This window comes from Stenella coeruleoalba (assembly GCF_951394435.1).
Source record: "Stenella coeruleoalba genome assembly, chromosome: 12".
Taxonomy (NCBI): Eukaryota; Metazoa; Chordata; class Mammalia; order Artiodactyla; family Delphinidae; genus Stenella; species Stenella coeruleoalba.
The window spans coordinates 87,020,655-87,044,345 of NC_137158.1; the positions used below are offsets into that span (position 1 = coordinate 87,020,655).

General features: G+C 44.7%; 1 protein-coding gene across 1 annotated transcript in view; it reads right to left on the bottom strand.

The window, feature by feature from the left end:
• The window catches only part of PDE10A (phosphodiesterase 10A), a gene marked incomplete at its 3' end in the record, with an annotated part of 576,158 nt that overhangs the window by 315,140 nt on the left and 237,327 nt on the right, over nt 1–23,691 (bottom strand). The window contains exon 2 of the mRNA XM_079939715.1: nt 19,847–19,981. Coding sequence (XP_079795841.1) covers nt 19,847–19,981 — 135 coding nt within the window. The remainder of the gene's footprint in view (nt 1–19,846; nt 19,982–23,691) is intronic.

The window sequence follows — 23,691 nt, forward strand, 5'->3', positions numbered from 1 at the left end:
CCTTTTTATGTTTTTTATTTAAAGTCATAACATTAATTTTTAAAAAATCTGTCATGCGTTAAACAAAAGACCAGAAATGAAGACCAAAAAAACATCCCCTACTGGCACTGCTTATGCAGGATGTGTATGGGATGTAAGCAGAAGTACAGAAAACTTATGCATGGAATTCATGTAGAATTAATCTAAGCATTAGAATCTCTCAGACCTGGGTTTAAATGTGGACAAGACCCACACAGCCTGTGGGGCAGTTCAGCTCGAGTGCCTTCAAGACAGACGGGGCAACAGGAGCCCCAGTGCTGCTGCGAAGGTTAAACGAGGCCCTGTCTCTAGAGAGCCCGGCACCAGCGTGTCCCCGAAAAAAGGTGACTGATCACAGAACGCCGCTCTCTGGTGCGAGTCCGGGCTTCGCCAACATGTGGGTAAACGCAGGTCTTCGGCAGGCATCACGGGCAGCTGTGTCTTTCCCTAGTAAGTAATAGAGCTTATTTTGCTTTTTTTTGCCAACCAGGTACTTTATATGCCGTGCGTGGTCTCATTTGCTGAGCATGTTAACCATGGAATGTTGAGTGCCTGCACTTGGGAGACCCTGTGGCTCTCTGTTGGTCTCACAGCAGAACTGCCCGAGTTCAGATTTGAATCCAGTTCCGTCTCAAGCCAAAGCCCACGCTTCTTCCTCCACAGGCCATCTCCTATTTCAATTCAGTGTCAAATAGTCTCAGCCCAAGACCCCCGGGGCTGCTCTGCAGGGACCACTACGAATTTCCCAGCTGGTTTAAACCTCATCCTAAGGCTTTGTTAATGAAAACTGTTCCCTGCCTATCAACAAACAAAGGATGCTGAGGCCATCAAGCCCTCAGCCACTGCCGCAGCCCAAGATGAGCCCTGCGGGAGCTCAGGATGGAGACAAACGATCTGCCCTCTGCCAAGCCCTCCGCCAGGGCATCAGCCCCCAGGGGTGCACCCTGAGGGGACCGGGATGGGAGAGAACAGGATGCCGGCCCTAGAGAGCTAAGGTGCGTGTCAAAGGAATGACTTCAAGAAGCCCAGACTCTTGCATCTTCCCATATACAGAAAAGCGCTAAATTCCTTACCTTGAGATGTCTAATTTTCTTTGCTTAACAGTACTCTCTTGATGTTCTGACTACCTGGTCTTTGTTGCAAAACTCCTATATATCCTGGCTCCCCCCATAGCTCTTTGGAGCAGTCCCTCAGAGCTATCGGAGAGGCTGTCTTCCGGGCTTAAATCCTCAGTTTTGTTTGCCAAATAAAAGATGATTCTCAACTTTTAGGTTGTGCATTTTTTTTTCAGTCGACAGTTTCCAATCTTGTACATGGTCTCATCCCAATAGAAAATGAACAGTCTCTGGCTTTGGGCTGCTCAGCCGCTGTTCTTCTGGCATGCTTCTCCACAAGTTCTCACATCCAATGTTTGTACAGATTGCCATCACTCCAGCCCGCCTGCTTTCTGGTCTTCCTGGCTCTGCCCTCCTCAATTCATTTCCTTATAAAGCCAGAGTGAGCTCCAGAAATGGCGAATCTGATCTGGCTACCCCCTTGGTCCTTGGGGACGAGTCCAAACTTGTTGGCGTGCCCGTGGGGTCTTCACGGGGCTTTCCGGCCTCGTCTGCCACCACCTACAGATGCTTGAAGGTACAGAACAGCCTCCAGCTCCCTGGGTGCCCTTCCTCAAGTCTCCTCCTTTCCTTAGGGCCAGCTCCTGCTGCCGCAGCCCAGGTGTGCTCAGGAGGCCTCCCCGAGCCCCCAGGCGCCCATCAGGAGTCCCAGCGGGGGCTGTCTCCCCTCCCTGAGCTGCGCAGCTCAGCTCCCCAAGGAGCCCAAGCTCCCGGCTCTTCATCTTGCCAACACTGGGCTCTAAACTCTGCATTGGTCCTGTTTATTACCATTTTATCTTACACTTTTGAAATAAGCACTCATTAAGTGCTTACTGAATTAATGGATTTTGACTATATCCCTTTCACTTTTTGACTGTACACCGAATGAACTGACAAGCAGGCAGCTTACATCATCCCTTTCTTTAAGTGAAGAAATGAACCACCTTACAATGAACCATCCCTTGAATAGGTGCCCCTTGCTCGGCAATTATAAGTTAAAAGATATAATTGTTAAAAGTACCTCACTAGTGGCAGGACTAACCCTCAAATATAGACCGGTATAGTCTAGAGCAGTATAGTGCTGTGTTCACCAGACTCCACTCATGCAAAAGTGCAGGGAGGTGATGAGTTGTGACAGCGAGGGGGATTTCGACGCAGGTTCATACCCAGCTCCAACCCCAGATCTATCTGCCTTTACGGACAGCTGATCATGAATCCCAGCCTCATAGAGTGTTGTGAGATCGTAAAGGTGCTTGATGCTGGGAGAGCACCTGCCAAGTTCTCCTTATATTCAGATCCACAGTTACGCTGAAAGCGGGTGGGACAAAGGGCTTACCTAGCCTGTATTTTAGGGCAGAACTTTGTAGCAGACCATTGTGCTTTGAAGAGGAAAAGGCACTCCCACCTCTTTTGGGCATCTGTGAATGAGGACAAGATTATGACTGGGCCTTTGGTGCCCTGTATCATGATAATTTCACATTACAAAGACCACTGCTCCCTCTAATTTTGCATTACAAAGACCACTGCTCCCTCGGGCAGTGATGGGTTCAGGCTTCTGGGTCGCTGGCTCGGGAATCCTGTCTGTCCCCAGGGGGCACACTTCATGACCACTATCAACAGGATCCCGCTGCCCTCTCTCTTCTGCTTGTCCTTCCCTCTGCCTTTTGGCTAAAACTTCCAGGAGTTAAGCATATCTAGAGAAGCGTTTTTCTTTAAACCCTTAGTCCAGAAAGCATTTTCTTCGCAGTAACACATACAGCACACAAACAAATCCTGCAAATCTTAAACAGATTTTGCATTTGGGAGAAAATTCATATTTAGAAATTACCAGAGCACTTTTGATCACATACTTTCAATCTTCCCTTTTCTAACAGAATAAAAAAGTGTTGTCTAATACAACCAGAAGTGGTGGAGTACTGCGTTTTATTTCTAAGTTCCAACTAAATCCATAGTGGCTGTGCTGCAGAGATAAGCCTGCAGTACATTTATAGTTTGCAGGAAACTGGTTCCTCTCTTATCTTGTTAACGTCACAGAGAGGATAGAATAAGTCTAGATAACCATCAATGGCCTAAAAGATGTACCAGTTCTAGGTGTCACATTTTAATTTTTAAACAAAATCATTACGCCCCCTCATTTGTTTTAAGTGTTGAATCTATGAATCGGGGATTTAGAAACACTGGCTTTAGTGAGTTGAGCTTCACTCTGGGCATCTATGCAACAGTTAGTTCAGATTCTCATTCTGGAGAATATTGTGTGAAATCGTGAGTTAAGTGGAACATTTAAAATCACAGCGACGTTTTTAGAATATACACAGCAGCCAAGTATAATACTCCACATCACCATCGTGGCTTCTCTTCTGACTATTATTTAAAAACCTGTAAGTTCTCTAAGTCACATAGTATTGGTTTTAAGAACCTGATTTGTTTGAATCATTCTCACCAATCTGAAAGGACAGCCTTGTATTCCCCACATGTTGGCACCAACAAAATTGATCTCAGGAATTAATTTTTTTGTGGAGCCAATTAACTTCGGGCAAGAAGGCAAACTAATACATTCACAGGGCCTTGCTGAGCAGTTTTCGGGTTTCAAATAATGCTTGCTGTTCCCATAATGCTCATAAAAGTTTTTTAAAGTTTTTCTTTCCTGCTAGCTAATACAGTTATGTGAAATCAACTTATTATTTTTCTAAAATGTATTCTGAATTTCATAAATCTAGTTTGAAGTAAATATTTTACTTTTAATGGATCCAGGTTGAAACATCTCACAAAACCACACAACATCTGTGCACAACAATATTAGATAATGTGTACATAATTCAAGGCACTGTAAATGTAACATAAACCAGAAGGAAAGGTGGCTCATCACGTAACAGGCTTCCTGCCTTTGTGGGCAGTGCACAGGTATATCTCATTACAAGTTAATTAAATACAGAGACAAACTTACAAAATCAGGGAAGTAGGAAATTCTTTAACTTTTTGACATTAGCCTCAGCCTTATAACGAATCACTTTTCAGGTCACTGTGCACCATGTTTCACTGTAGCGGCTACAAGGCCATGTGATGGAGCCCCCTCCATCAGCATGCTGGGAATGAAGGGGTCAGAGTGGCAGTGGGAGAAGTCAGGAGTAATCTGCTATCACATGGAGTGGAGGTCAGATCTATAAACAAAACTGGTGAGTCACATAATGCTGGAGGTTGGGATTCACCGCCCTTCGACTCTATCCCCAGAGTGTCCTGTAACAGCAACAGGTGGGGTAGCAAGCAGCAGGGGGTCTGGGAGACCAGGGCTCTGGACGCAGGGATGATGGCTGCAAGGGGCTTCTTACCCCTGAGGACTGCATTTCCTCACTTATGAGAAAAGAGGAGAGTGCAGTCCACGGTCTGTAAGTGCCTGTTGAGCTAGAAGCTTCTCTGAGTCAAAATATCACCCAGTAAGGTTTTGCTTTGTTGCTTTTTAACTATCTGGGACACAGGGTGGATGAGAAGGGAGCACTGACAGTAAAGACAAGACACAAAATCAGAACAAAATCAGGCTCCAAAATGAAACAAAAACCTACTCGTGGAGAATGTTAACTCCCTAAAAACACAATTTTAACCAGTTGGTAGCTTTCCCCTGTATTTGCCATAGCCTTTCATTCAATTAATTATGGGACTTTTTTCTCCCTAAGAATAAATCTCTTATTTGAAAATGAAGTCAGTGGAAAGTGATGTTTATTTTTCAGCCCCATTTCTGTAACACATTTTCCCCTGAAGTGAACAATGTTTCTATATAGAGATACAAATGAGGGTTTTTTTCCCCTAAGAAAAACAGTATGCATAATACTAAGGGTGCATCATTTAGAGATCAACTTTCAGCTTGGCAGTGTGAAGAGCTCTGTGGGCTCCCTCCCCAATGAAACTGGTGAAAACTGTGAAAAAAAAAAAAACCCCAAAAAAGCATATACTTAAAGCCTCTACAAATGATCCTAAGAGCATACAACAAATGAAGAAATATCTATTCAAGAAAATCTACAGAAATTTGTTAAGAACGGAGAGAGTCTGTGATACTTGAGCTGAGACTGCATCTTCACTCTCTCCCTCCAGCTCAGCAAGGTGGAGACTCCATTTCAGGGAGCTGCAGTCAAGGTGGCAGGGCTCCCTCTCCCCCAGCTCCCAGGGGCCCAGGGGTGGAGGGGAGACGACTTCAGTGTTTCCTATCCTGCCCCAGCTCCCTGTGGCTAAGGCAAAGTCCCGGTGAGTACAGTGGAAAGGTGAGGCTTCCTTCTTCAGCCCAGACTCCATTCATGGAATGGAGGCTCTCCCTTGGACATGGCATGCTCAGAATACCGGGCCTCAGTCACCCTTCCTCCAGCTGCGAGGTGGAGGTTCCATGCCAGGAGAGGTGAGCTAAGAAGACCCCAGGCTGCTGTCTACCTCTCCTCCCCTACAAGCACTCAGCCCCTAGAGCAGAAGTGTCACACACAGAGAAGCTAGCCAATGTCCCCGCTCTCAGCCCCAGAGCCCGGGTTCAGAGATTTGGCCTGGGGGCAGAAGCAGGCTGTAAAACGGCTCCCATCTCTTGGGAAGAGGAAGGAACTGCTTTCACTGGAGAAGTTTAAGATTGAGGGCGCTCTCAAGAACAATGGAGGTGTGGCAAAAGGCAACTGCGAGGAGATTTGTGGTTTTAAGGAAGAGACAGTCTAGGCTGTAGGCTGGCTTGCCTGCTTTCGAGAACTGGGGGATAAGATCGCTGGTGGGAGCCCTCCTAGGGTTAGAATATCAAACATGACCTCAGAAACTTTTCCTTCAAAGGAGCCAGAATTTGATCAGATCAGTTTGTAAATCAGTCTATCCGTAGGCATTGTTGAAAGCAACTGAGCAATCAGCCAGCAACACAATTAATGGAGTTAAACAACTGTTTAGTTAAGGAAAGCAGGAAGAGAGCCCCACCAGTACCACTGTCACCCAGCGCGACTGTGGGCACACCAGAAGAGCTGTGCCTCCAGTGGAGGCGCAATGTCAGAGGGTTATGCTGCGTGTGTGCGTGTGTGTGTGTGTGTGTGCGTGTGTGTGCTAAGGAGCAATGTCAGGGGGTTATGCTGTGTGTGTGCGTGTGTGTGCACGTGTGTGTGTTGCGTGTGTGTGTGCTGAGGAGCAAGTCATAGGGTTATGCTACGTGTGTTGCATGTGTGCGTGTGTGTGTGTGTGTGTGTGTGTGTGTGTGTGTGTGTGTGAGAGAGAGAGAGAGAGAGAGAATAGGCTTCACTAAAATAATCCAGCAATAACTAAACAAATAAGCAAACAAATACAACAGCAAGCCCTGGGCAGAGGGAGAACCAGTAGCCAGAGTGGCTACAATATATTATCTGAAATGTCCAGTTTCCAACAAAAAATTATGAGACATGTAAAGAAACAGGAAGGTATGACCCACACACTGGGGAAGTGGGTGGGGGAGGAAGGGAAAGTAAAAAATAAACGGATAACAGAAACTGCCTGTGAGAGCAACCAGATGTCAGATTTAATAGGAGATATCAAAGTAGTCATTATAAATTTGCTCACAGAACTAAAGAAAACCATGATTAAAGACGTAAAGGAAGGCATAATGACAATGTCACATCAAATACACAATGTCAGAAAAGAGAGAGAAATTTATGAAAAAGAACCAGGTAGAAATTGTGGAGTCAAAAAGTACAATAAAAACATCAACTAGAGGAGCTCAACAGTAGATATAAACTGGCAGAAGAAAGAATTAGCAAACTTGAAGATAGTTTGATAGAGATTACGCAAGCTGAAGAACAGAGAGAAAAAAGAAAAGGAAAAACGAACAGAGCCTCATAGAAAAGTGGGGTACCATTAAGCACACCAACACACATAATGTAAGTACCAGAAGGATGGAGAGAAAAGAGAAGAAAAAATATTCAAATAAATAACGGCCAAAATGCCTCCAATTTACCGAAAAACTATAACCAATAACCTACACACCTAGGAAGCTTGATGAACTTCAAATCTGATGAACTCAAAAAGACCCACAAATAGACACATCACAGTAAAAATACCGAATGTCAAAGACAGGAGAAAACCTTGAAAAAAGCAAGAGAAAAATGAAGTGCATAAAAGGGAACACCGAAAGGCTAAAAGGTGACTTCTCAGAAGGAACAATGGAGTCCAGAAGGCAGCCAAATAACACACTCAAAGTGCTCAAAGGGGAAGAAACCTGTCAACAAAGAATTCTATACCCAGCAAAAATAGACTTCAAAAGCAAAGGGAAAATCAAGAATTTTCCCAAAGCAAAAACTGAGATAATTCGTTGCTCGCAGACCTGCTTTATGAGAAATACTAAAGGAATTCTTCAGCCTAAAGACTATAATTCTAATCCACGTAAGGACGACCAGTAGAAATAATTATAAAAGACACTATAAATGCATATTTTTTCTGATTCTTAACTCACTAAAATAGCAACTATATAAAATAATTATATAAAATAATAGATATATATTTTGGGTCCTGTAACATAAAAAATGTGACAGAACTATAATGTACTTGCCAGTACAGCACAAAGGAAGTGGGTGGGGGCAAAGCTATAATTGCTAAGGAAATGATGACAGATCGTAAATTAATAATTATAAGAACATATTGTTGGGCTTGTATTATAATAAATCTAATATGTATAACAATAATACCATCAAAAGGGGGGAAGGAATAGAGCTATATAGGAGTAACATTTCTATATATCACTGGACTTAAGCTAGTATAAATTTGAAGCTGCTTCTAATAAGATGTATATGGTAAGCCTTAGAGCAACCACTAAAAAGTAACTCAAAAATACAGTGACCAATTTACACAGCCACTAGGATGGCTATTATCAAAAAACTAAAGTAAACAACAAGAAAAAGAAAATAACAAATGTTATATGACAAGGATGTGGAGAAACTGGAACCTTTGTTAATGGCTGATGGAAATGTAAAATGATGCAGCTACTATGCAAAATGGCATGGCAACTTCTCAAAACTTTAAGCAGTTCTACCTCTGTGTTTATACCCAAAAGAAGTGAAAGCAGGGACTGAAACATACTTGTGCTCTCATATTCCTAGCAGTATTATTCACAACAGCCAAAAGGTGGAAGCAACCAAGTGTTTGCTGGTGGATGAATGGATCAACAAATTGTGGTATATACATACAATGGAATAATATTCAGATGATTAAAATGGTAACTTTTATGTTATGGATATTTTACCATAATAAAAAAAATTAATTGTGACTACAGGGTAAAGATAAAAAGAAAACATTCCAGTCTTACTCAGTTACCATTCCTGCTGAGAGTAGTGAGTATTGGTTCCTATCAACCTTCATAATAATAAGCACCTCGGAGAATTATTTTATTCCTCAGGCTTGGCTTTGTAGAATTAAACTCATGAAGTGAATCCTTCCTTTTCCTTAAACATCCCAATTTCCTATTATTAAAAAAAAAAAAATCCAATATTTCCTTAGTACCTAACTAAATTTTAACCTTTTTTTTTTCTGGCCACACCACACAGTTTGAGGGATCTTACTTCACTGATCAGGGATCAAACCTGTGCCTCCTGCAGTGGAAATGTGGAGTCCTAACCACTGGACTGCCAGGGAATTCCCCCTAACTGAATTTTAGGTGTTATGAATGCCTCACCTAAACACCAGGGAGATCATTCAGTAACAATTACTAGTTGCTTAAGGCACCTTTGGTTGAACAGTCACAGCAGGAGGCCCCTTGGCTCTAGCTAGCAATCTCCTGTCTCGACTGAAACACTTAGGTTAATCCTTAAATTCTAGTCCTTTCCCCAGTGTTATAAAAAATGAAAACTGGGATAAATAACCCTAGTAAGGGCTACTACCTAAGAAGAAGGCAGGCAACCTGAACTGGGGCCATATGGAGGGAACACTACTTGTAATCATAAATGTGAGAAGTGGCTTGATATAGTAGAAAGAGTGAGGGGTTTGAAATCAGAAAGGAAAAATAGAATGAAAAAATTATTAATGAAATTAAAATGCTGCTTCAGAAAATATTATGCAATGTCAAAGAAAGCAGTCAAGGAAAAATAGAGAAACAAAAGAGACATGAGCTACATAGAAACAAAAGTAGAATGGCAGAATTAAATCCAACTATAACTAACACAACACTGTTAATCAACTGTACTCCAATATAAAATAATTTTTTAAATCCAACTATATTAATAATAACATTAAATGTAAATGGATTAAACAATCCAATTAAAAGGCAGAGACTGTCAGAATGGATTAAGAAAACTATTTGTTGTCTACTGAAGATACACTTTAAAGTCAAAGATATAAATAGGTTTAAAGTAAAAGGATGAAAAAGATATATAAGGCAAAAAGCACCCACAGGAAAGGCACAGTGACTAGACTAATATCCAAACAAAATAGGCTTTAAAACAAAAAAAAATGTTACTAGAGATAAATAGTGATATTTCATAATGATAAAAAGGTTAATCCATCAGGAAGGTATAACAATTACAAAGATATATGCACCTAATAACATAGCACCAAAATATATGAAGCAAAAACTGATGGAACTGAAGAGAGAAAAGGACAATTCAACAATAATAGTTAGAGATTTCAATACCCCAATTTCAATATGGATATAATGAGACAGAGCATCAACAAGGAAACATAAGACATGAATAACACCATAAACCAACTCAATCTACAGAACACTCCACCTAACAGCAGAACACATTCTTCTCAAGAGCACATAGAACATTCTCCAGGATAGACCATATGCTAGACCATAAAAGAACAAATTTAAAAAGATAAAAATAATAGAAAGTATGTTCTCTGGCCACAATGGAATAAAATTTTAAATCAACAACATGGAGAAGTTTGGAGAACTCACAAATAGATGAAAATTAAGCAACACTCTTACACAACCAAGGGGTCAAAGAAGAACTAAAAAGGAAATCAGAAAATACTCTGAGATAAATGAAATGAAGACATAACATATCAAAACTTATGGGATGGGCTTCCCTGGTGGCACAGTGGTTGAGGGTCCGTCTGCTGATGCAGTGGACATGGGTTCGTGCCCCGGTCTGGGGGGGATTCCACATGCCGCAGAGCGGTTGGGCCCATGGGCCATGGCCACTGATCCTGTGCGTCCAGAGCCTGTGCTCCGCAACGGGAGAGACCACAACAGTGAGAGGCCCGTGTACCGCAAAAGAAAAAAGAAAAAAAAAAAAAAAACTTATGGGATGCAGCTAAAGCAGTGCTTAGGTGGAAATGTATAGCTGTAAACGCCTACAATCAATAAAGCAGAAAGACTGCGAATCAGTAACCTACCCTTCCAATCTTAAGACACTGGAAAGAGCAAACTAAACGTAAAGCAAGCAGAAGGAAGGAAATTATAAAGATTAGAGTGGAAATTAATGAAACGAAGAACAGAAAACCAACAGAGAAAATCAACAAAGCTCAAATGTTTATAACAGCATTATTTACAATAGCCAAAAGGTGAAAATAACCCAAATGTCCATCAATTGATGAGTGGAGAGACAAAATGTGGTATGTCCATCAAACAGAATATTATTTGTCCATAAAAAGGAGTGAAGCACTGACACATGCTACAACATGGATAAACCTCGAAAACATTACACTGAGTGAAAGAAGCCAGTTGCAAAAGACCATATACTATGTGATTCCTTTCCTTTGAAAGTCCAGAACAGGATGATCTATGGAGACAGACAGTAGATCTGCGGCTGCTTCTGGACGTGTGGGGGTGATGGGGCCAGGGTTAGGGAGTGAGAGTTAAAGGGCATGCAGTTTCCTTCTGAAGTAATGAAGATGTTCCAAAATTGACTGTGGTGACGGTCGCACCTATCTATGAATATGCCCCAAACCATCTAACTGCACGCTTCAAATGGGCAAATTATACCTCAAGAAAGCTTTTTTATTTTTAAATATCACCTCTCTTAGCATCTCCCAACATTAGCACATACACAGCATGTCCTTCTCCTTTACTCTTTGCAGGTAACATCATACAGATGTTAGAGAACTGGGGGGGGGGGGGCGGGAATTAAAATGTCATTCATTACCCAATATATTGTGTAGATTGGGGACTGAAGAAAATTAGAAAGTCAGATTTGAATTTAAATTAACTTTTGCTGCAGATTACATGGTTTATCCTAAGCAGTTTTATACCTACTTTATTTATAAAGATAATGCTCAGAGTTTACCATGATTGGAATGAAATCTCATCTTCTAAGTGCCAGTGGTAAGAGTATTTGCCAAGTATACCGTCACTGGAAGTATTTCACCATCAGCTTATCTCTGATGTCAAAACCACATATACATTATGCAACTTACTAGGTTTCTTGTATCCTTAGGAGAACCTCTGAAGAAAAAGGTACAATTTAATGTCCACATGATTTTTTTCTCCTAGAGGATAAAGCTGTCATGCAGATGATTTTATAGGTAGCACCAATGAGAAAAAGTGAGACATTTGAAGGGTTTATTTACGCAGGTTCGTTGGCCGCACTGGTTGGGAAATTGTAGGATATTCAACTTATGTCTGATACCTGCATTCTGTCAGTATAATAATTAGGAGAACAAAGACAGAGGTCCTATTTGTAATATCAGATTCTTTTGTGCCTCATAGGTAATAGTACCTCAGTTAAATGCCTTGCATATTTAGAATAAACAAATCAGTTACAAAACACCCCATGGCTCTACTGATAGACAGAAAGAGAGATATTTTGTTCAAATAAAATGCCCTGACTTCAGATGCCTGGGCGTGAATTCCTGGGAAAAAGGAAAGCTTACAGAAGGGCCACCTGTCCAGCACTGCTCAGGCAAATGCCCCAACTTGGTCTCCAGTGACTCCACGCCTTCCACAGGCGCGTTTCCTTTGTCCTCTGGTTGTGTTCAGAACCGAAAAACCACAAGCAGAATGGGCCACCGTTGCTGTCCTCTGTACTCTTTCAGGAGGGGTCTGACCACTTGGCAGCTCTGTGCCAATCCCAGCTTGGATGATGCCGCTTTCTTTGATGCCACAAAAATTGTTTTGCTGAATTTCTAACATGTTCCAACACTGCAGTAGGTGCTGGGGATACAGAAGTAAATAAGATGGTTTCCGCCATCAGGAAAGTCAGTCTGGAGAGGGGGCTGATGGAAGTATTTGCACAATACCAAGAGATGTAAGAAAAAGATGTGCTGGTACCCGGAGGGGAAGACATCAGCTTTCGTCCTCCTGGAGAATGTGTGTGTGTGGAGTGGGGGTAGGGGTGGGGGAAGGCTTCATGGGCTTGAGATGAGTCCTGAGGAACGACTGTCTGATAAACGGAGGGAGGAGAAATTAGACATGTGGAGGGACCCTCACGTGCTACAAAGGAGATGTGCAAGGGAACCCTCGGGCAGTCCGGGCCTGGGTGCTGCAGCCTCGGGTGTCAGAGGGGCGGTCAGGAGGTAGGCAGGGCCACCCCAGCTATGTTAGAGTATGTCTATCCTTCCTTCAAGAGGCAAACAATGTTTGAGCCCTTGATGGATGGAGCCACCTCACAGTCAGGGTCAGGGTTGTGTGAGTTCAGAACATGCCCTGAGACAGAGAGTCTGCTTAAGGATAAACTCTGTGTGCAGTAAATTGCAAAGGAAAAACCACACAAAGCAGAGAACAGGTTCATTTTTTAAAACTAATTTTCTAAAAACACCCTGCCCTTTCTCTATTTCCTTCTGACGGCGAACACTTTTAACTTATAATGAAACCAGACCACGTTCCCCGGTTGCTGACGTCAATGGGCTTTTTGCCTGAGTAAGGACCTCACAGCCGACCCTAAGGGCTTGATTCTAATCTCGGGCACGTGGGCCAGCAGCATCCCTCCACAACCTGGAGAGCGGCAATCACACACTGAAATGGGCCAACGCTGCCATCTGGGGCACACACGCACGTACAGGAAACGTTCAGAAACCTATTTGAGTGTCAAGAAGTAGACCGTTAAGATCAACCAACCCGCCGCGGGAGAGTGACAGCACGTGGCACACTCACAAATGTGCTAAGCTGACAAGCGTTACACAATTCAAAGGAGCGAGAAGCAGAAGAGGACAAGGGCAGGCTCGGTTCTGCACTGAGTAAGCCGAGCTGGCAGCTGGCCTTTGGCCCGCGATCGCTGGACTTCCCACGTCATCTGAGGGGGGAGCGCGGCTCATTACAATAATGCGCCCTCACTATCTAATCTGCTGGAACCAAATGCACACAGGGTCTCTGATATTCTTATTACACAAGATTAAACCTCTCAGAACCAGGACGTGCTCTGGGAAAGGTCACATACTGAAAATGAGCAGACCAACGAGAACCCACTGCAGCGATCTCTGGCCACCAGAACGCTCTCCACCTTGCTATGCAATCTGAAATACGTCTGAACAAGAACTAGAGAGTGTCTCTTAGAGGTAAAGTGCACACATCTCACTAACTCAAAAACAACTCACTTTGGAGAAGGGAAGACTGTGTTGTGTTGCAAAGGTCAGATTCTGGAGTTGTTTGTAAACTTGCAAACAATTATTTTTAATAAGACAAAACTGCAGGCACTCCCTACTTCTGTTAGAGTGGCAGACCCTGCAGTCACATTGTCTGATACCCGGTGTGCGTTTCAAGCCTCTTAAGAAGTGACGTCGCGGAGGAGTTCTGTGGTTGGGATGTTGAGCTGATGCAGCTGTTGCTTAGCCTCATCCAGGGATGGCAAGTGGGACAAAAACACAGGTGTCACTTTGCCAAGTTTTAGAGCCATAAGAGGGTTTTGTGGACAAAGCCATACGGAGAGCACAAGGATAAGACACAACTGGGTTCCTTCTGTGCTCACTCTTGCCGTGAATTCACATTCCCCCTCCGTGAGTTCCAAAGAAACACAAAGCAGAGCAGAGACTACCAGCTCAAGGCTTTCAAAAGTAAGTTCAAAAGTTGTTGTAGATGTGAAGTTAAAGGAACATGGAGATTGATCTGATGCTCTCTTTTGAGAACAAAGATGAGAAACATTATGCATCTGAAAGCTCAGAAACTCTGTCCAATTTGCTGAATTACTCCAACGACTGTGTACCTTACTCTTCAGCTCTGTAAATCCTGGGCTTAGGCCAAAAGCAAGAAAATGTGACCTGACCTTCTTTGGGACCTCCTAGCCCCCCGTCTCCATCCTGCCTCTTCGGCACCTCCTAACCATCACTCCTTCCCAACAGCGGATGCCCCTCGCCTCCGACCCTCACCAATGGCTACGGGATGGTGCGGGGCTGAGAAGCCAACCAGGGACCAGCCAGCCTGTCTCTCCTGTTTTCACATCCCCTGAGATTCTCGAAGAAGGAGTGGAGGTAGCTAGTCCCTCGGCAGTAAGGATGTGACTTCGCGAGTCACAAAGTCAGATCACCAGGAAGAAGGGGTGGAACAAGTCATGGAAAACACAGCTTCTAGCCTTTTCTTTCCCCACACATTTTTCAAGGCTGCTGCACATACACCCAAACATATTCACACGTGTTCACCAAGGAGGGAGTAAACTCAGCTGCAGCAGTGTCACACACAATATGTTGTCCCTAACAGAGAAATTCTATGTACGTTTGGGGACGGGCTCGAGTTCTCAGGCTCTGGGCCAGCCAACGCTGTGGGTGTTGAACAATACCTACCACCAGACGAACAGATGCGCACAGTGCCAACAGCTCTGGAGGGACCTGCGTGCGCTCCTTCAAGGAAAGGGAGAGTAGCATGGAGATCAGGAAAGAAAGGGAGGAGAGACCTCGGAGTACCCACTTAAACTATGAGTCGACCAGCACCACCGTTGCCTGCCTGCCAGAGGACGCGGTGTGGCTGAGATAACTTCGAGGAGAGCTGACAGCAGAAACGCTAGGGATGCTAAAACTTCCCTGCAACCTTGGCTTTCTCTGCACAGTGTCCTTTCCAAGAAGAGTTCACACAGAGTTTACATACGTCCTATCTGTCGCCACTAACACTCCTCAGAGGCATTTCTGTCCTTACCATCACACCTGCAAATTCACCAATGTACTGACCATTAAGAGGGGGAAAAAATCAATGGGATTTGATCAACAGCAAAAAGCCCTGATGATTAGATTTTGTGAGCAGGCTTCACTGAACAGAAAATATCCCTTTTTGTAGATCTGGAGAACAGTGAGAGATTAAAATAAACACACGAAGAGATGCAAAACCAAACAGATAAACCAACACATCTTTCCTGTTATACATTCGATCATCTCATGCTTTTGGCCAAGGGGAAAAAAAAGCCATAGTATAGAAAGATATAACAAATGAATTCCATCATCAATTGATAATAGCCCGTAACCAAATATACAATGATAGCACACATCCGCGACTTCCCCTCATTCTCCTCTTTCCTGTCTCTGCCCTTTACATCATCTCCTTTCAGCGGTCATCCCCTTTTCACTGCAGAACTTACTGTCCTCATGGGCAAAGCACAACAAACCTTGATGCTATAGCTGGTGGCTTCTCCTGCATCACCGGCACCCAGCACTCCAGTTCTCAATGCTCCACCTACCTGTCAACCACCCAGATTCCTGGGATAGTTCCATGAAGACCGGACTCAGGAATTCTTGTAAGGATTTGTAACGTAAAACCTTTTAAAGTACAGAGATTGTTTTAGGCTATGTTCCCCATAGCACCTAGCATGGCGCCAAAGCCAGAATAGTCTTTAAAAACTACTTCTTGGGGTGGCAAGGAAGACGCCAGGAATTCAAGCATTTGTGCAGATGGTCTCTGTTGTTACAGACTCGCGTGGCCTCAAAGACGACTGACAATAAGCAGACCTTCAGCGGGAAAATTATTCATACACAGCTTTTGGTTACCGATTTTTGATATATAACATGGCTATTATAATTTTAGGTACTAGATAATTTTGATAAAAGGTGAAATACGGAGTCTGTTTTTTAAAAAGATGCCATAACGTTAAAAATATTACAATTGCCTATGGGTTATTAAGACAATAACTAAAGCAATCATTTGCTAATGATGAACACTTCATTTAAATATTGAAAATTTTATTTATTTGCATGTAAAATGTGAATTCCCCCCCCTCCCAGAAAAAGGAGGTCCGATTGATTACAATAATGACACAGGCACTGCCAGAGAGAAGGAAGCGTGGACAGGGCCACGCCCCTCCAGGAACATGGAGGTATTGGGAATGATCGTCTTCCCAGTGGGACAGCCATCCTCCTAGTACAGCACTCTAACAACACTGGCGATAGAAACGCATCAGAAAAATGTAGAGGGACAGCTGACATGGTGTAGTGGTGTCAGAAAAGCACATTTTAGTAGTGCTTAGCTTTGTAGAGAAGGGAAAAGATAAAGTCTGAGAGGCAAAAGCATCCCTGTCACCAGAAAAATGTTCTCAACTAGGCAGCAACAGTACTGCAATGATATTACTATGGTTTGGATGAAACATCCCTCAAGATATTATTTCCCTTTGCCTTAATCCTAAGCAAACTGCTAATTAGTATTTTGGCTTCCTCGATATCTCAATATCAGGAACGAGGTTTCCATGAATTACAAACAGGAACATTCTGGTTACCACAAAGAGATCATTGACATTATAAGTCAATAAATTAGTGTTCTTGGCTTCCCAGGTGGCACAGCGGTTAAGAATCCACCTGCCAATGCAGGGGACACGGGTTTGAGCCCTGGTCCAGGAAGATCCCACATGCCGCGGAACAACTAAGCCCGTGCGCCACAACTACTGGGCCTGCGCTCTAGAGCCCATGAGCCACAAATACTGAGCCCGCGTGCTACAACTCCTGAAGCCCACACGCCTAGAGCCCGTGCTCCACAACAAGAGAAGCCACCGCAATGAGAAGCCTACGCACCACAAAGAAGAGTAGTCCCCGCTCACTGCAACTAGAGAAAAGCCCACATGCAGCAACAAAGACCCAATGCAGCCAAACATAAATAAATAAAATAAATTAGTGTTCTGATAAATACTTATGATAATAGTCAATTACCCAACAGAAATACTTATTTATGTAGGGTAACTGATAAAGTTGAGTTTCTGGTCCTTCTTAGCTAAGGACAGAGCTTGAACCAGAGTCAGACTCCAGAGTCACTGTTCCTTTCCCCCATCCTGTTCTCTCACTCAATTCCAATAACTCTCTTTGGCCTCAGTGTTAAACCTTCCTCATGAAAACTTCAAAGACTGTGATTAAATCAATTCGTTTTTCTAGGAGCTTCCTGGTAGCCAAGACAAAAAGGGCAAGAAACTTTGGCGGATAATTAAGTTCTCATTACCCGATAAAAGGATCCTTTGGAAACCAATATTAAGAGATATTAAAATCCTATTTTCATCTACCATTTAGACTGTAGGGAGAAAAAGACTTATGAGTAACAGTTTTACATGATTTCATTCAAGGAAAGCAGATTTTTCAAAAGATGAAACACTATTCTTAGCCTCAACCCCAGCGCTATCCCTATCAAGTAAGTAGTTCAGAATTTGCTTAAGTCTTTGAAAAATGCTAATGCTGTATTCCTAACTAGGAATGTTAACATATAGAAGTTGAGATCCAGAAGTTTATTTCAAGTCAGTTGTTTAAAACACAAAATATTTCTCCATGAAAACAGTAGTCTTAAAATTATGGGAATTACTAGGGGGAAGCCCAGGAAATCCTATTTGACCCCAAATGTAGCTGAAATGGTGCTAATAGCAATCATGATCAGACACCACGTCTTGGTCCCTGGACCTTGAGACAGGTTGCTCCAGGCTGCACAGTGGCTCCCCCAGCCCTGATTCTGCTCCAAAACGGGGCTGCCATGAACCCCTCATCTCTGCTCAGAACCAAGTCTCAGGGTGCCTAGACTCTAGTCAGGGCCCCTGCCCACCGAGATCCCAGAGACAGCACTGAGCCAGGACTCAAAGGTCCACCTCCTACGTGTCCTTCCATCTTTTAGGAAACTAGCCTCTCTAAGCCTCAGAAGTCACACCTGAATGTGCTAAGAAGCCCAGCGTTCAAGGACACCGTGGTGGGCGGGGGGCAGAAACCTCCTCTGTGAATTATTAAACTATCTCAGTTTCAAGGGAATCCTGTTCTGAGTTGCAAAAAATTGAATTACAAATAAAAAACTGAAATATAATTGTTGGAGCTGCCTTTACTGTATTTTTACTGATGATTTTGCATTTGATTTCTTTCTCTTACAATAAACTCTGATTAGCAGCTGTCGATTTGGTGCTCACCTCTTCAGTTCTCATGAGCAACCTATGATTTCATGTCTCCTAATTCTTCAAATGCATGGCCTTGCTTTCATTATGTTTTTCTTACATTTTATTCAGGATTGACAAATCCCTTCTCAGTTTGCTTTGCTCCCTTCTCCAACAAATATTTCCTCTTCTTCTAGGCCAGTCTTTCTTTAAGAACATTCTTTCCCTTAGGATTCGCAGCAGCCTATCCAACAGAATGTGACTAGGAAATAGTCCACTTCTATGCTCTTCCCTAAGTAGCCACTTACCACATATGACTATTGAGCCCTTGAAATGTGGTGGTTTGACTGAGAAACTGAGTTTTTAATTTCACTGAATTTTGACGAATTTAAATTACAGTAGCCACATAGGGCGAGTGGCTACCCAAAAATGTAAAGATGCTGTTATTGGTTTCCCCACTGGAACTGAATTTGACATTGGAATTGAATTTGCACGTGTGTGTGTGTGTGTGTGTGCGTGTGTGTGTGTGTGTGTGCCTGTCTGTCTGTCTGTCTGTCTATCTACAGCTTCCTGGCATTGTTTTTGCTTTAAGGTCTCTTGACTGGAGGGATAAGCAGCCTTTTTCTTACGATAAGGATGAAAAGGTACTGATTTTGCTTTGGAGACTTCTACAGGTAGGAGAAAGTCTCCACCTGGCTGTAGGATGATCACATTTGCTACTGATAGGGTTCAATCAATCTGCCCTGCCCCATGTTTAAAAAAAAAAAAAACACAAAATAAACAAACCTTTTTGATCCCTACCTCCCCTGCCAGCTTATCATCCTACTTCCCTGTTCTATAAAACAAAACCCATTGTAAGAGCTTCCCACACTGGCTGCCTCCCGTCCCGCTCCCCCCGTCCTGCCCTGGGACCTCAGGCCTTCCTCCTGTCCCTGCACGGAACAGCTCTCCCCAAGGTCCGCCTGGAATCCACACTGCCAAGTCCACCATTAACTTCCTGGGGCCTCTGTCACCGTTGCTTGCTTTCTCCTTGAAATGCTTCCTCCTCTTGGCCTCTGGGCCACCATATGCCTGGCCTTCCTGCTCCTCTCAGCCACTGTTGGTGGCATCTCCTCTTCCCGTATTCCGGAGGCTGCTGGGCTCAGTTCTCAGCTGTTTACTGGCATCTCTCTAGGAGAGCGCGACTATCGCAGTAAGCCCACATGCCGCGCACCTTCTCATGACTGTTGTTGGTCCCCTCAGCACAAGCATCAGACATCTCACTGTCTACTCAACCAAGAAGATGCCTGATCCGACTCGCAAAAAAGAGAGGTAAAGGGCAAGTATACTGGTCAAATAAACCTTCAAGCATAGGAGAAATAAGTGAAAGAGGAAAAAGCCACACAGGTGTTTTAGGAAACTCATGCAAGACTGCCTCCGTGTTCCTGGCAACTGCTCTAACACGGAGAATCCCCATATCTTTCCTGATCACAGACAGTTTTTTTGGCCACTGTCCACGAAGCCCCTGCTCAGATGAAGAGGGATCATCAGGGAAGGTAGAGACAGTCTTAAGGGAGGGGGAACGTCACAGCGGGGCTTTCCTTGTACCTGTTGCATCACAAGAGTCCAGGCTGCCTTCTGCTGGGTCATTGCTCATCTGCTCCTGGGTGTCTGGCCTGCTTCTCAGTGTCAGCAAAGCGGGTCCTTTGCTCCCACTTTTAAGTGTGAAGGGGAGGCAGCTGGCTGGAGAGAACAACAGGGTATGGTGTTAATGTCAACTACTAGTGAAATGTACTGTCACAATCAGGAGTGGGGCTCTCCTAGGAAGTCTCCAATCCCAGGAAGGTCATTTACACAGTGTGACCAGGGCTGCAACTGCCCCTCAATACAGGCGCGCACACGCACGCACACGCACGCACGCGCACACACACACACACACACACACACAAGCGCCAAACTGTGGCTTCAGAGCTGTTGTGGTCAGAAACTTACACTGGCTAGAACATCCTGCCTCTGGTCATGTAGAGTGGACTCTGAGAGTTAGCTGTTCGCAGGTGGCTTTAAGAGTGAGACTCAATTTGGCAGGTTTTCCTAAGGGGATATCAGGTCAGCCTGCACTGTCTAGCACCTCCGACAGGACCCGAAATGTAGGGAATGTGAGTGTATGTGCGTCTTGGTGCGTCAGGAGATGAGATGAGGGCGAGAGGGAAGGTGGAGGGTGAAGGGCTAGACTAACATGCTTGTTCAGTGCAGCGCTGACCTATGTTCAGCTTAGCCACAAACCTCTTTCAGAACCCAGGAATTGTGTTGTTCCTTCCTCAGGCCTGGGTCTCAGACGCATTCTTGTGACACAGTGATGTTGGTGTTATATTATCTGTAATTCACTCTAACAGCCTTTAGTACAGACAGCGTGATGTCGAGTCGTTAGCCAGTTTTAATCTACATCCTTGGGGTAGGTAGTTAGCATCTGAGCACCTGATCAGTGACGCACTTCAGAAGCGTTCCACATGTGAAAGCACATCGCAATCTCACACTCCGCAGATGGCCACTATAGATTCTTCACCTGTCTTTACTGCTGGCCATACTGGAGGGTTTGTCATCAGAATGACGGGCATAGGTATGGCATTTCAGCGGTGAAATGAGGGGAATTCAAGAAGGACGAACTGGTTAGAAGATGTGGGGTTCTGCACGGTGATATGAAGAAGGTAAAAGACTCCAGCAATTCTTTCCAGTTCTGGGAGCCGCAAGTGGAGGGATCTAACATCTGGTGGGACTCAAAGGTTAGCTGAATGCTGCTGCTAGAACAGTACCGACCTTTCCTGAGTGAACATCTCCTGAGAGGCCAGCAGAATGCCCAAGATGACAGTGGGCAGAGCACTGACCACCAGGAGTAGGGCTCTCCTGGGAAGTCTCCAATCACAGGTAAATGGTTTGCCTTTGTGTGTCCCTGTGCCCATTCCCTGACAAAGGTTCATCTCAGTTGCAGGATCTGGTCTGAGATTTACTTCATCCACAAGATACCTGGGGAGTGGGGAGATAGGAAAGGCACCCTGTACCCTTCACCCAGCTCTAACTACTGGGGCCCACGGGCATCTTCCATTAAGAACCTGGTTTCGAAAATACCTAAGTGGCTTGGGTCAGTTTGCAACTTCAGCTCTTCTGCTCTTGAAAGTAACTTGTAACAGTAAATGTGATTTTTAATAATAAAGGTTTCACTTTTTCTTGAAAACAAATTAGAATGAGTAGATTCATCTCTCTCGTGTGCAATCTGAAGAGCTTTCTAGAGAGGAAGGGATGGGGACAGAGTTCCCATGATCCAGTGGGAATTGCCCAGGGCCTTGGATACCCTTCCAAAGGACAGAGCTGTGCCAGTGAACGCCATCGTGGTTAACGAGGGCTGGAGACCACTTTCCTGGAGCCTCGCCCTCAAGGGCCCAGTGCTGCAGCAAAACCACGAGGGAGCAATGAAGAGCGCCCTCTGTGTCCCGACTCTGGGGGACCACACCTTCCCAGCACACCTCCTGCGCCTAAAGCACCCAGATGCTGGTTCACACCAGCAGGGCTGATCTGGCCAGCTGAGGGGCAACGGCTGGGAGAAGCTTCCCAGTTACTGAACACACGTGCAGCGTGTGGTGTACTTGTTCTCACTGGGAGAATGGCAGTGTGCTGGGGTGCTATAGACACAGGGGGTTCGATTCAGAAGTGTGTCACGGGGCGATGTCGGGCTCAGCCTGGTCTCCTTCCACAGGGTCAGGAGGTTTGCTGTCATTAAGGAAGATTCTTGGGGTGGGGACCACCGAACATCATGGGCAGAAGAGCTGGGCACTGTGTGTCGGGAAAAAAGGCAAGGACTGAGGAAAGGAGCAGAGGCGGCTGAAGACAAAGGGCATCAGAGCAAATAAGACCAGAACCACGCCAAACATCAGTGCTTTGAAAAGTTTAATCCAGCCCTCTCCACGCCAGTAACAGCAGGGTGGGGCAGTGGGGTAGAACCAGGACTGCCAGGTACATCTGTGTGCGTGCAACTATTAACTAGTGTTCATGGGTCTCTGTGTTGCTATTCTTACCTTTGATGTGTAAATAACTAACAAGAAAGCTGAGGTCACATGTCTGAAGTGAAAAATCATACAACAACCGATTACAAATAATTTCTAAGTCCTATGTACAGATTCTAGGATGCTTTATTGGTGAGAGGATGACTTTTGATATGTAATAAATATTTCGGATTAAAATGTCCCATAACATATGAATTATTTTAAGACAGCTTAACGAAGGTATAATTGACACCTAAACTGCCCATGTTTAAATAGAGCACTCGGATAAATTGTGATCTACGTATGCACCCGTGAAACCATCGGCATAACATTTTGAGTAATTAGAGTTGTGTGGAAACAAAAGCACAACACGGAGAATGCTGGAGTTGGACGACTAGTAGTCTCGTCTCGGTTTCGATATTTCCCGTGCAGTATCGGTCCAGTCACATGACATGCCTCATATCAAAGTCGAGCTGTGGGCTTGATGGCGGGCCACGGATATTGCCTACTTCAGGCCACCCCCAATGTGCCAAGAGTCCTTGAGGCAGGAGTGCCAGGAACCACCAGGCCGGGCGGGGCTGGAGGTGGAGGCATCCACAGGTTTGCTTTTCCTGACCCCTCTAGCCTCCAGCCCCTGTGTGGCAGATCACATATTCCTTTAAAATTTTAGGACGTTCTAATGATAACTGTGTCTAAAAGACCAGGGCCAAAATTTCTTTCTAAAATAAGAGGAATAGATACGAATTGAAACTCAACCATGAAGACTGCAGAAGAAGGACAGACATTAAAGGTTGGTAGGAGGGTCGCTCCCCCTGAAAAGCCGGGGCAGGTGGGGCAGGTGACACCTCCCTGCACTGACCTGGACCCTCCCTGCGTGGAACTGAGATCATGTCCAGCACTGCGTTACCGGCACAAACAGGCTGGTTGTCACACCAGGGAAAACAGGAATTGAACCACAAAGGGGACCTCCGGGGGCCCTGAGAGAACTCCATTAATTCACACATTAATGAAATAGGATCCGCTGTGACTAGCTGGATTGAGCCCAGGATCTAAGGCTGTAGGGAGTCACTGTTCTGCGTACAAAGTGATGCGCAAAGAAGAAAGTGTGTGTGTGAACACCCAGGGAGCCGCGCTGGGGGTCCAGGCACTCCCTGGCCCAGCAAGTAGGCCAGCAGAACACCAGGGGCGACTGCTCTTCCCTGCACAGCTCAGCTGAGCAGAGACCTGTGTGAACTGGGAGCTCTGGGGCCGGACCAGCAGGATGATGGGCCCTTGGCAGGAGCCCAGGCACACACGCGCAGCAGAGGCTGGCAGCCCTGAGGACAGCGGGCACCGGGGAGAGAATGAGACGGAGTAAAACGGCACCTCGGCAAGCGCTGGGGCTGGGAGCTGGTGACACCCGTGTGCGCTCACGAGCCA